Source organism: Salvelinus namaycush, chromosome 19 (assembly GCF_016432855.1).
Source record: "Salvelinus namaycush isolate Seneca chromosome 19, SaNama_1.0, whole genome shotgun sequence".
Taxonomy (NCBI): Eukaryota; Metazoa; Chordata; class Actinopteri; order Salmoniformes; family Salmonidae; genus Salvelinus; species Salvelinus namaycush.
Window position 1 is genome coordinate 36,842,317 of NC_052325.1, and position 14,422 is coordinate 36,856,738.

The following is a 14,422-nucleotide window of genomic DNA, read 5'->3' on the forward strand; positions in this document are numbered from 1 at the left end:
ATTAAACATTTAGCCCCAGCTCCTTCTCAATGCTCATTCTCAGGCACAGCTGGTTTGGTCTGAGCAGAGAGAGGAGAAAGGGAGGGGAGAGGAGGGGAGTGATAGAGAGGAGGAGAAGGGCAGTGGGAAAAATGTAACTCTGTCAAACACACACACACACACACACACACACACACACACACACACACACACACACACACACACACACACACACACACACACACACACACACACACACACACACACACATGAAAGCCAATTCTCTGATCTAAGAACAGTCTGGTGCATCTGGCCTGGAGCAAACTCCCTCACTGGCCGACCTACTCGCTCTAACACATCCATCTAGCAAACCTGCAGGCCACTGCTCTCTCTAATTATCTCTCTCTCTAATTATATCTATCTATCTACGTATATATACACACACACTGAGTATACAAAAGCTCTTTCCATGACAGACTGACCAGGTGATAGCCATGATCCCTTATTGATGTCACTTGTTCAATCCACTTTAATCAGTGTAGATGAAGGAGAGGAGACGGGTTAAATAAGCATTTTTGGAACAGTCACACGCATAAAACAAACTGTTAGAGATAAGCTCTACAGACAATTCCTTCAACTTCATGGCTTGGTTTTTGCTCTTACATTCACTGTCAACTGTGGGAATTTATATAAAAAGACGGTGCCTTTCCAAATCATGTCCAATAATTTGAATTTACCACAGGTGGACTCCAATCAAGTTGTAGAAACATCTCCAGGATGATCAATGGAAACAGGATGCACCTGAGCTCAATTTCGAGTCTCATAGCAAAGGGTCTGAATAATTAAGTAAATTAGCAACCATTTGTAAAAACCTGTTTTCTCTTTGTCATTATGGGGTATTGTGTGTCGATTGCTGAGGATTGTTTTTGTATTTAATCCATTTTAGAATAAGGCTGTAATGTAACAAAATGTTTAAAAAGTCAAGGGGTCTGAATACTTTACTGTTCGATTTCTTGAATTTGTTTTGGATTTGGGGACTGTGAAAAGACCCCTGGTTGCATGTCTGGTGGGGTAAGTGTGTGTGTCAAAGCTGTGTGTAATTGTTCAGCACAATAATGTTTCTTATTAAACGAAGAAGTGATGCAGTAAGTCTCTCCTTAACTCTTAGCCAAGAGAGACTGACATGCATAATATTTATATCAGCCCTCTGATTACAATGAAGAGCTAGACATGCCGCTCTGTTCTGGGCCAGCTGCAGCTTAACTAGGTCTTTCTTTGCAGCACTTGACCACATGGCTGGACAATGATCAAGATAAGAAAAATCTAGAGCCTGCAGGACTTGCTTTGTGGAGTGTTGTGCCAAAAAAGCAGAGCATCTCTTTATTGCGGTCAGACCTCTCCCCATCTTTACAACCATTGAATCTATATGTTTTGACCATGACAGTTTACAATCTAAGGTAACACCAGGTGATTTAGTGTCCTCAACTTGTTCAATAGCCAGACCATTCAATACCAAATTCAGCTGAGGTCTAGAGCTTAGAGAATGATTTGCACCAAATACAATTCTCTCTCTCTTGCTCATATATCCCTGGTAATGGTGCAAAAAGCCCTAAAAGGTACCAAAATGCATTACACACACACACACACACACACACACACACACACACACACACACACACACACACACACACACACACACACACACACACACACACACACACACACACACACACACACAATGTATTTTTCCTCAACAACCGCAGGGATGATACAGTATCTGTTTCCTAAATAGACCCATGAAAATACTAACAACAACGTAGCAAGAAATCTAACCCAGTTAGCACAGTTGGTTCCTTTGAAGTTGTGGGAACATACACTATTATTTTACAATGTAGAAAATAGTAAAAATAAAGAAAACCCCTGTAATGATTAGGTGTGTCCAAACTTTTGACTGGTACTGTATCTTTTTACTGTGGCTCCTTGAAAGTTTTCATGGGAGATTTTATTAACGCCCTGAGAATAGAAATTCTAGGTTATTTGGAGGTTTTTGAATAACTTCCTTAAAATGTTCACTCAATGTTTCAATAATACCTTTAATAACAATGATAGCTTATTTTGAGTTAACTTTTTTTTACTCCAAGCAGAGATAGGACACATGATTTTCCTTAGGCATTAAACTATAATCTTCTGTTCTCTATCCATGGTATTAGTCCAATGTGCCACCAGGAGGGAGCTAGCATGCCATGTTTTTTAACTCGTACAATGCTGTTCATTTGAACCTATTCAAATAAAAACAATTTCAAAGGAAACAAGCACTCATTAACCTTTTCCCTGTGAGTTCCAAATATCTCTAACAGTTTTTTTTATGCGCGTGACTGTTCCAAAGTGTGATTGTTACGCAACAGGACAGTTAACCCCCCGCAGCACACAAGCCAAGGCACGCTGCCTGCTAATTATCTACTGGCTATGTTTCAACTTGTCCATTTCAAATGATTTTCTAACAAGTTTTATTTTCAAACAGTTTGAATTGAGGTGTGTTACGCATCCTAATTAATTCACATAAGAATTAGCCCATTTCACCGTTGCGGACAATGTATGTTTGAGGCTTTACTGAGCCAGACAAACTTCTCTCTTCGAGGAGAACCCAAGCACTTCCCCAGTGTTTCCCCAGATCAAGTATCCAGACATTTGCCCATCTCTAGTCAGAACAGGCATGGCACAAACTTTTTCCTACGGCACATTTTCTGGCTGCCCCTCATTGCCTTTGTTGTTTCCCTTACAAATAATAACTTTGGACATGTGTGCGTTCCTATCAAAGTACGTGCTTATTTTCTACATATGGTGTTGTCATTTCTACTGTAGCATACTGTATGTATGGAGCATAATGTATTTACTGTTTTATTCACGTTTTCAAGTACTAGTGAAAAATTATGCATTCTGATTCTTGCATAGACTGTAATGGACACATATGTAACATACTTTTGTGAAGGTTGTACTGATTATATCTAGTTAATGCAAAGCTATTTCCCAGATACTTGTGGCGCCATGTTTGTTGGCATCATACAATGCATTCTGGTTGTCACATAAGTGTCTGTCAGACCAAAGATGTTAGAACAAAACGAGGTGAAGGGAAGGTGCACTCGACTGATTTATGGTGCAACTGGGAACTCTGAAAAATACGAGGTCAAATCATGACGTCAGTGATTTTCAGGTCGGAAGATTGGAACTCGAGAAAATGGACAGAATTCCCGAGTTCGAATTTCGAATTAGATGACCGTTCAAATCAATTTTTCCCCAGTCGCAGCTTGTTTTTTTCTGAGTTCCCAGTAGTCTTGAACACACTAAAGTCGGAAGTCGGAGATTTCCAACTTCCTAGTTCCCAGTTGTTTTGAACTCGGCATCAGATTGTAACTAAGGTACCTCAGGGTTGCCAGCTCTAATTCCCATTTCCAGGTTTATTTTTAATTTTTTTAGCTTAGAAACTTCTCCTGTGTTTTCTCCCATTTATTGATAAATCCTACATCATAGTAATATTTCCTGCATCATATCCCCCGATGATATCTTCCCCCATTTCTACCCCGCATAGACTTGAAAACCCTCCACACATTAAATTAACCCCCCCACATAGCCCCCATTAAATGATTTCCTCCATATCTGGCAACCCTGTTAAGCTTTCGCGTTACAGTTAGGCTAGGCAGTAGGCTTGTATTTGGGGTGATGCTCTGTGAGAATATAACATTTTATTTGCTTTGTGATTTGTCAAAAACTGTAAACGACTTGTCAAGTCATGTGCTCCGGTTCTTGTATACACCGTAACAAGTACATTGAAGATTTGTAATATGCTGAAAAGTTGCCAAACTAAGTTTGCACAGCCATCTTTGACTTAGACGTTGTTTATTTGCGTCTTATAGTGAATGGCATTCTAGGATTAGGGAGTTTTTGCTTGTCAAACATAAACAAACATGGCTGCCATCATAAAGAATTTAGCTGCTGTTAGCTTAGCTGTTAGGTTGCTAACTTATGTTGTTTTTGTTTTTTGTCAGCGCCACCTGTTATTTAGACTGGTTTATGGAACGCGTTTGGTTGTGGATGTGGTCCGTCTGATGCTTGGATGAAGAAGGTCACATTTATCTTTTACAATAAAAGGTGAAATTGAGGAATAAAGTTATGAAGACCTTTTATTTCCCATCAGTACAAAACACTGTTTAGATGCTTTTCAGACAACAATGGTGTTTAGAGGCGTTTGTTGCATCATACGTTCTGTTGCTACTGTCCCAATCACATCACAGCGTTGTGATGCTGTAGGGACCACTGAACAACGATCACAAATATGTGATCGCACGCGTCAAAGGGTTCAATGTGCTGATAATGTTCCAAAGGAATGCAACTATCCTCCACCATTCCAAGAAAGTTGTGGCAAGGTTAACCATAGAATGCTAAATGACCACGCTCTCACCGAGCTCTAAGAAACATATGGTTTGTTATGTGCTAGCTGGGAACACTTTAAGAAGTATCCTTCCAGGGTGATATGTTAATACAGTTACCATTCACTTCAAGTTAAAGCGATGCCCCAAAGGTAAAGTGTCCGTACCCCAGTGACAGGTACAGAGTCCATACCCCGAGGCTAGGTTCTTGCTGAAACCGACCGGCATCCCATTACGACCTTCAGCTTTGATCAGATGTAACAATCCTGTGAAGTGAGTTGGGTGGAGAGAGAGAGAGTGTGTGTGTGTGTGTGTGTGTGTGTGTGTGTGTGTGTGTGTGTGTGTGTGTGTGTGTGTGTGTGTGTGTGTGTGTGTGTGTGTGTGTGTGTGTGTGTGTGTGTGTGTGTGTGTGTGTGTGTGTGTGTGTGTGTGTGTGTGTGAGGCGTTACCTGAGGTGGGTGACTTGCTTCTCTCCATGTCCATGGATACCTGGTTATCGGAGAGTTCTGTAAGGCCTGTCGCAACCAATCAGATTCCAACAGGAGGAGGAGGAGGAGGAGAAGGACGTGGGATAAAGAGAGACTCTTCAGTCATGGTCATATAAAGAAAGCATGGTGATATAACAGACAGTTGACAGTGCCTTAACAGCATATGTTGCCATGGAGACACACCATACAGTTATCAGTAGCATAACGTTGTCCGTTGCCTAGGCGTACCACTCTGATCCTGACGCAACACACAAAATTCAGGAAGTTTTCCCCCATACATGATGATCATTTATACCAGAGCATTGTTTGATACGGGATTCTGATTGGCTAGAAGGGCATTCTATAGCGTGCGTCAATTTCAGATACATAGAAATTGGACACCTCTGAAGTAGTCGCATCTTCCATTTCTTTACTTATACCGTGGTCTACAGAGGCCACACATCTCAATATAGCTATAGCTAAAAGTTCAACGTGAATAATTTCCGTCTGTGTTAAGCTCAGGATCAGCTTGGTTCACTACCAGCATGTATGGCAATTAACACCACATGATATGAGGCCTGCACTGCAGAGTTTGGCTGAGTATTCAGCGTGAGGCCTGTAACGTCAGCGCATCAGATATTACCCAACTCAATCCTTTTCATTGTTCGCACTTCAATGAATCACATTGATTTTATAAAGCCATTTTTACATCAGCACTTGTCACAAAGTACTTTACAGATACCCAGCCTATAACCCCAAAGAGCAAGCAATGCAGAGGCAGATGCACAGTGGCTAGGAAAAACTCCTTATAATGCAGGAACCTAGGAAGAATCTTAGAGAGGAACCAGGCTTAGAGGGGTGGGCCTACATTGCCCTATGATTGATATCTGAACGTTAAAGTAATGACAAATGTATTAATAAAACATAGTGTATGCAGCACAAGCCTCATTCAAACAGATACACACAAATAATAAAGAGACACAGACCTTGTCGCAGCGTGATCAAGTTGCTCTTAAGTCTAGTAAAACCAAGAATCTCATGTGAAATCTAAACTCTAGTCTTTTACCGAAACTTTAAGTTAAATGTCTTGAAATTCCAAAAAATTGCACTGTTCTAACTGAGTAACTGTGCTGGGACAAAACTCAGCTCCAATGTTTTAATACATTTTTTGACTCTGATCAACTATAGGGAAACAAAAGCCTGAAATGTTTAATTTGAAGTAATTCATCAAATGAATGCTTGGTTCTTGAAGTTGTGAAATAAAACAAAGTCGATTAAATGTCTCAAATAGTGTATTAATAAAGAAAAACTTTTACTCAGCTATGAAAAGTCCACATCGTAGTTATATGATGTCTGGATGTCTATGTCATGATTGAACGTTTACTCACGCAAATCTCTGTGCTGCATTTACAATGTATACAGTGTCTTGGCTTTTTGACATTTAGTCACTTCATAAAAGGGGACCCTTGGCAAAAGGACATACTATATTGACATAACTGGATTAAATAATTCATAGGTTTTGATAAAGCACTGGCATTTGATTCATTAATAGCTGTGCCACTGGGATTTGTTTCAGAGCTGTTTCAGCAACAGTCAATGTCATTCCAATCATCTCTCTAGTACGTCCCCTTGCCATAATCCTCTTGCTTCTCTCTTCCCTTGGTCCCTTCTTCCCTTGTCCCCTTGTTTCCCTCCCCGGTCTCCTTGCCTTGAGGATGGCCTGACTTACTCTGATAGGACGTACGGATCCTTTTCTTTGAATCGGAATAAAAGTGAGACAGGCCGCGCATGCAAAAGTCTGCAGGCAGGCCCACATGCCCACACCAGCAGCCACAGTCACCAAAAGGGAGGGATGAGGAGGAGGGAGAGAGAGAAGAACACAAAGGCCCAGAGTGAAAAATAAAGTGAAGGCAAGCAGCAACCCAGTTAGTGTAAAGGAGAACAGAGCAACCCAGGTTCCAACCCCAAACAGTAACTGATCCTACTTATCCCAAAATGAAAAAGCATTGTACAGGAATAGACAGAAACCTAGTAGTATTGGGGAAAATAAGGACAAACCCAGTCCACCTTCCCGAAGTCCAATTAGCATTACTTGTGCAACTTCCTGATTGGGCAAAGTTGATGTACAGTTGTATTTCTGGAAAAGCATTGTTAATCAATTGGAATTGAGTGTAAGAAAAGTGCAATACTGCAATAAAACCAACAATAAAACGTCTTCTTACGTGAGATGAAAACATATATAGTCCTATTCACATAGATATGTGGTAGGGACAACAGCTAAAGGACATCATACTCAGTTTTTACATGTTTTTATATTCTTAACCTTTATTTAACCACGCAGATAAGCAACGTGAACAGAGTTAAGCTGGCCATTACTGAAAAGGAGAAAAGTAGCAACTTCAGGGGTGAGAGCATCCCTTTCTACCTCTCTCTTTTCTCTCTTCTAAAAGAGACTGATTGATCTGACTGAGGCTACCCTGGGAGACTTCACTGAAGTAGAGAAGGCGATGTGAATAGTCCCGTCGCTCTATAAAAAAATAAAAAAAAAAAAATAAATAAATAAAAAAATAAAAATAATAAAATAAAGCCAGGAGTCATCCTCCTCCTCTACCGCTGCCAAACAAAGTCCTGAATACATGGAAGGTTTCTTCAGGTATACTTGTGGGAGTTTTTACAAGATAAAAAGCCTTTCCAAGATCGCGAGGAGGGTTTAAAACGTACATTAAACTGTCCTTCAGAAAATAATACAAAGGTTATGCCTCCGAAGTTATTCTAAGCCTTTTCTCTACTTTTAAGTTCTTGTGGGTTTTCCTCAGAAAATGGACAGACAGCGAGAGCACTGCATGTGTGTCTGTCTTTGGGTCTGCAGGCATGTGCATGCGCATGTGTGTGTAGTGGGAGGGTGGAGGGGGCTAGGAGGAGTGATGTAGTCACAGGGTGTACCAGCACCAGTCCAGATTAGTAGTACTCAGAAGGGTGTCAGTCTCAGGAAAGCTTCTGTGACTCTTATCTTACAGTAGTGCTCAAGCCGGACTAACAGAAAGAACCACAACATGCACATGATGCTCCCGCGGAATGCAGCCTGTCACATGCACCTCGCGTGGCTGTTTGTGAACAATTGTGTGTGTTTTTTATTTTGCATATGTACTGTATGTATGTATGTCTGTACTGTAGGGACACAGAGAGGTTAGGAAAATATACAAGAACGAGAAAGAATGGACAGATGAGATAAGATAGAGAGGCAGAATTGGAGACTAAGGTCGTAACGAATGCAAAAGAAAAGGTGAGAGAGAGCGGCAGACAGAGACAAAGAGAGAGAGAATTGTTGATACAGTGCATTCGGAAAGTATTCAGACCCCTTGACCTTTTACACATTTTGTTACGTTACATAAGTATTCAGACCCTTTACTCAGTACTTTGTTGAAGCACCTTTGGCAGCGATTACAACCTTGAGACTTATTGGGTATGATGCTACAAGCCTCCCATTCTTCTCTGCAGATCCTCTCAAGCTCTGTCAGGTTGGATGGGGAGCATCGCTGCACAGCTATTTTCAGGTCCCTCCAGAGATGTTCGATCGGGTTCAAGTCTGGGCTCTGGCTGGGCCACTGAAGGACATTCAGAGACTTTCCCGAAGCCACTCCTGCGTTGTCTTGACTGTGTGCTTAGTGTCGTTGTCCTGTTGGAAGGTGAACCTTCGCCCCAGTCTGAGGTCCTGAGTGCTCTGGAGCATGTTTTCATCAAGGATCTCTCTGTACTTTGCTCCGTTCATCTTTCCCTCGATCCTGACTAGTATCCCAGTCCCTGCCGCTGAAAAACATCCCCACAGCATGATGCTGCCACCATCATGCTTCACCATAGGGAAGGTGCCAGGTTTCCTCCAGATGTGATGCTTGGCATTCAGGCCAAAGAGATCAATTTTGGTTTCATCAGACCAGAGAATCTTGTTTCTCATGGCCTGAGAGTCCTTTAGGTGCCTTTTGGCAAACTCCAAGCGGGCTGTCATGTGCCTTTTACTGAGGAGTGGCTTCCATCTGGCCACTCTACCATAACGGCCTGAATGGTGGAGTGCTGCAGAGATGGTTGTCCTTCTGGAAAGTTCTCCCATCTCCACAGAGGAACTCTGGAGGTCTGTCAGAGTGACCATTGGGTTCTTGGTCACGTCCCTGACCAAGGCCCTTCTCTCCAATTGCTCAGTTTGGCCGGGCGGACAGATTCTAGGAAGAGTCTTGGTGATTCCAAACTTCTTCCATTTGAGAATGATGGAGGCCACTGTTTTCTTGGGGACCTTCAAAGCTGCCTTTTCCATATCTCTGCCTCGACACAATCCTGTCTCGGAGCTCTACAGACAATTCCTTCGACCTCATGGCTTGGTTTTTGCTCTGACATGCACTGTCAACTGTGGGGCCTTATATCGACAGGTGTGTGCCTTTCCAAATCATGTCCAATCAATTGAATTTACCACAGGCGGACTCCAATCAAGTTGTAGAATCATCTCAAGGATGATCAATGGAAAGAGGATGCCTGCCCCTGAGCTCAATTTCGAGTCTCATAGCAAAGGGTCTGAATAGCTTATTTACATAAGTATTTCTGTTTTTGTTTTTTTATACATTTGCAAACATTTCTTAAAACCTGTTTTGCTTCATCATTATGGGGTATTGTGTGTACATTGACGAGATATTTTTTTTGTTGATACATTTTAGAACAAGGCAGTAAGGTAACAAGATGTTGAAAAAGTCAATGGGTCTGAATACTTTCCGAATGCACTGTATGTCTGTGTGTGCAAACATACCAATACATGTGTTTATGTTCATGTGAGTTTGTATGTATGTATGTGTGTGTGGAACACGGGGTGTGGGTGTTCCCCTACCTGAGGTGGACTGTCTGTTCTTGCGTGGGGAGCGTGTGAGTCGTTGGTAGGGGTCTGCGGCTCCGTACAGGTCCAGTGTGCCCATACACATCAGGATCGTCTTCTGAAGGAAGTCCACCACCGTGAGCCCATTACAGTTCCCAAACGCTAGGCTGACACACACACACACACACACACACACACACACACACACACACACACACACACACACACACACACACACACACACACACACACACACACACACACACACACACACACAAACACAAACATACACACACACACACACACACACACACACACACACACACACACACACACACACACACACACGAGAAGAGAGTGAGAACCAGCCACTACCTAGTTAGTGTAAAACTGAAGGGAGAAAACAGATAGATAAACCTGAGGTTCGAAACCCATAACCTGAAGAATAATTCCTATCTATAGTATAATACAATTTACTAGAAGCTCGTCTGTTCAGGAAACACACAAAAAAAACACATAGGTAATCACACATGAGGCATCTTTTCCCATACATACATTATTCAGAGATCACAGAATCAGAGATTACATCAGGGATTCTTATACATGGAAACACTGAAAATGGAAAGTGGTAAGTTTCCCCCACAATTTCCTGTATTGTGGCAACAACATCCCTGTGTACTGAGAAGCATGATGACCAGCATACAAATACTACATTGCCAATCAACAACATGCCTGAAATACTGTAGGAAGACTTATAATAATAATTTGGTGGGTGCTTATATTTGGCCTATTTCACACATGTACAAGTGTGTATTAATGTGGATTGGATATCTTCTTTTTGCATATCCCAACTCAGAGAGTGGGGTCACGGCCAGGCTCTGCCATTATCAAAGGGGACCCTGGAGCAATTAGGGTTAAGTGCCTTGCTCAAGGGCACATAGCCAGACATTTCACCGTGTAGGCGCAGGGACTCAAACCAGCAACCTTTCGGTTACTGGCCCAATGTTCTAACGGCTAGACTACCGGTCATTCCAGTTCCAGAAAATAACTTCAGCATGCGACCAACATTCCAATGTTCACACTAGAACCAACATCACTTAGAATCCAGCTCAATATATTGCTTCTTCATACCACTGTAACATATCCCCAGTGTGTGTGTGTTGAGTGTAGGCCTATAAGCGCCTGGAGAAGACACACAGAAGAGATGACTCAAACACACTTTAAAATGTTAATAGCTTCTCAGGGGTAAGGTTAGTGACCTTTTCTGTGTATTCCCCCAGTAATGTAGACTCTTTTTTTTAAAGAGCTGCGAATTTATCGGCTTTTTCTACCAACTCTGCCATTCAGAACAGAAGTTTGTAAATGGCCTTGAGGCTGTCTATTGATTAACTGCAGAGAAAGAGCAAACAAAGATTCTCTCCTCTGTCAAAGCAGGTTATTTTCCCAGCAAACCATACAAGCTGCATTTTCTACCTTTTAATCATGTTTTACTGATTACCGTTTCCCTCTGCTACACTTGAATCATAGATGGGACTGAGTGTTATGAAAAATGTATCAGGGTGAAGCAGAAAAATAACATTAATTTCATGCTGTGTATTTAGGCGTATACTTTATTCCATTTATTAGAAAATAGTAGCTGGGCTGATGAATAAAACAGTGTTTTGCTTGAGAGGTGGAAAATGAGAAGGATATGATGTGAATCACTTTGAAGACAAAAGACGCCTGACAACAATCAAGAAGCGCAGCTCAGACAGAGACAGAGACAAAGAGGGAGAGAGGAGATAAGAGAGAGGGAAATACGAGGAGATAGAGAGAGTGAGGGGGGTAAAAAAAGACAGATTGTGTGAAACAGATAGACAGAGAGAAAGAAAGAAAGACAGAGAGCGATAGAGGGAAAGGGAAGGGGGGAACATGAAAAAGCAGGGAACAGACATGGAGCGGAGGGGAGAGATGAAGTGAGAGCTGGAGAAAGAGAGTGAGAGATGGATGGTGTGAGCGTGGAAGTGAAAGGTAGTTAGGGTACAGAGACACATAGAGAGTACAGGGTCACTCACAGGCCGTAGGCAGAGTTGATGTCCAGGCTGGTGATCTGCTGGGGGGGTTCTCCATCCACCCACTGCAGCTGCACCACCAACTCAGCCTGGTACCCCGGGGGCATCCGCACTGGACGATTCTTCACCCTGACATACAGAGCGGGAAGGGAAGGGAGAGGGTAGAGGGAAAGGGGGAGGGAGGAGGGTAGAGAGGGAGAGGTAGAGATAGAGAGAGAGAAAGAGAAAGCGACGGAGAGGGAAAGTGAGAGACAGTTGATGGAGATTGTTAAGAGCGAGGGAGGTTGAGAGTTAGAAGGAAAAAGGGAGAGATTGTATGTGTGATACATATCGATTCATTCTTTCTGACGCTGTTGTTCAATATATCTTCTGCATTTTCATAGGAACTCCGCGTAAATCGGGTTTTTCCATCACAGCGACACCTTTGGCGCCGGCGGACCCTGTTGAGGTGTCTGACAGGAGTGACTCACTTGAGGCAGGGGAGGCTGTCCTGTGTGCCACTGCCAGGGCTACCGGGCGGCTGGGGGGAGTGGGAGCTGGGGTCCGAGAAACACGGGTTGTTCTCTGCCTCTGACGGGGAAATGACGTCCTCCGAATCAAACTGCAGACGCACCTCTAGTGACTGTCAAACACATGCACACACACATAGATGCAGAGATTTGCTGGGACTGATATAGCAAGCATACTCACTGGCATACCTCACTAAACAAGTAAACTAACCCTCAAGCCCTTCATACGTTAAAATCAGGTGTTCTGGTGGTAAAACAACTGTGGAATGTGGAATGACTTGGGAAGCGGGATTGGAAACTTCTCTCATCCACTCACCACTATCTGTGTGTTGGCGTCATGTTTGCTGAACCGGTAGAGGATGACGTGGGCAGAAATGCCCACCACACAGAAGAGACGGCTTTGTGGGCACCAGCTGACCATCTGAACGGCGTAGGGGTCCTCCTCTACCAGCTCGCCCATCCGACCCTCTCCCACCTTGGGCTTCTCAAACACCTTGGACGTCTTCAGCTTGTACAGCATCTGCAGTGTAACTGGTCACACAAGACAGGGAGGTATATAGATTGCATTCCAAATGGCACATTATTCCCTTTGTAGTGCACTACTTTGACCAGGGCCTAAAGGGAATAGGGTTTACAGTATATGTAAAAATCAAAATAACTTCACAGATCTTCATTGTAAAGGGTTTAAACACTGTTTCCCATGCTTGTTCAATGAACCATAAACAATTATTGAACATGCACCTGTGGAACGGTCGTTAAGACACTAACAGCTTACAGACGGTAGGCAATTAAGGTCATAGTTATGAAAACTTAGGACACTAAAGAGACCTTTCTACTGACTCTGAAAAACACCAAAAGAAAGATGCCCTGCTCATCTGCGTGAACATGCCTTAGGCATGCTGCAAGGAGGCATGAGGACTGCAGATGTGGCCAGGGCAATAAATTACAATGTCCGTACTGTGAGACACCTAAGACAGCGCCACAGGGAGACAGGATGGACAGCTGATTGGCCTCGCAGTGGCAGACCACGTGTAACAAAACCTGCACAGGATCGGTACATCCGAAAATCACACCTGCGGGACAGGTACAGGATGACAACAACCCACAGTCACTGGACCGGACAGGACTGGCAAAAAGTGCGCTTCTCTGAAGAGTCGCGGTTTTGTCTCACCAGGGGTGATGGTCGGATTCGCGTTTGTCGTCGAAGGAATGAGCGTTACACCGAGGCCTGTACTCTGGAGCGTGATCGATTTGGAGGTGGAGGGTCGTCATGGTCTGGGGCGGTGTGTCACAGCATCATCGGACTGAGCTTGTTGTCATTGCATTAATCTCAACGCTGTGTGTTACAGGGAAGACAACCTCCTCCCTCATGTGGTACCCTTCCTGCAGGCTCATCCTTACATGACCCTCCAGCATGTCAATGCCACCAGCCATACTGCTCGTTCTGTGCGTGATTTCCTGCAAGACAGTAATGTCTGTGTTCTGCCATGGCCAGTGAAGAGCCCGAATCTCAATCCCATTGAGCACGTCTGGGACCTGTTGGATCGGAGGGTGAGTGCTAGGGCCATTCCCTCCCAGAAATGTTCGGGAACTTGCAGGTGCCATGGAAGAGTGGAGTAACATCTCACAGCAAGATCTGGCAAGTCTGGTGCAGTCAATGAGGAGGAGATGCACTGCGGTACTAAATGCAGCTGGTGGCCACACCAGATACTGACTGTTACTTTAAATGTTGACCCCCCTTTGTTCAGGGACACATTATTCCATTTCTGTTCGTCACATGTCTGTGGCACTTATTCAGTTTATGTCTCAGTTGTTGAATCTTGTTATGTTCATACAAATTTTTACACATGTTAAGTTTGCTGAAAATAAAGTTGACAGTGAGAGGACGTTCCTTTTTTTGCTGAGATTATAAATGGATGAATGTAGATATTATGGGGCGACAGATAGCCTAGCGGCAATAGCATTGGACCAGTAACTGAAAGGTTGCTAGTTCGAATTCCTGCGCTGACTAAGTGAAAAATCTGCCCATCTGCCCTTGAGCAAGGCACTTAACCCTAAATGCGCCAGGGTCGGTGTCAATAATGGCTGATCCCTGGCCGTGACCCCACTCTCTGAGGGTGTCTCAGGGGTGTCGGAAAGG

General features: G+C 43.4%; 1 protein-coding gene across 2 annotated transcripts in view; it reads right to left on the reverse strand.

The window, feature by feature from the left end:
* stxbp5l (syntaxin binding protein 5-like) overlaps positions 1-14,422 on the reverse strand; it is a 239,368-nt gene that overhangs the window by 35,554 nt on the left and 189,392 nt on the right. Inside the window, exons 15-20 of one of the 2 annotated variants that reach the window (XM_039014920.1) lie at positions 12,599-12,813; positions 12,244-12,395; positions 11,777-11,902; positions 9,738-9,889; positions 6,600-6,668; positions 4,853-4,918 (exon numbers count right to left, since the gene is read on the reverse strand). In XM_039014920.1, coding sequence (XP_038870848.1) covers positions 4,853-4,918; positions 6,600-6,668; positions 9,738-9,889; positions 11,777-11,902; positions 12,244-12,395; positions 12,599-12,813 — 780 coding nt within the window. The remainder of the gene's footprint in view (positions 1-4,852; positions 4,919-6,599; positions 6,669-9,737; positions 9,890-11,776; positions 11,903-12,243; positions 12,396-12,598; positions 12,814-14,422) is intronic. The other variant, XM_039014921.1, reaches the window with a different exon arrangement.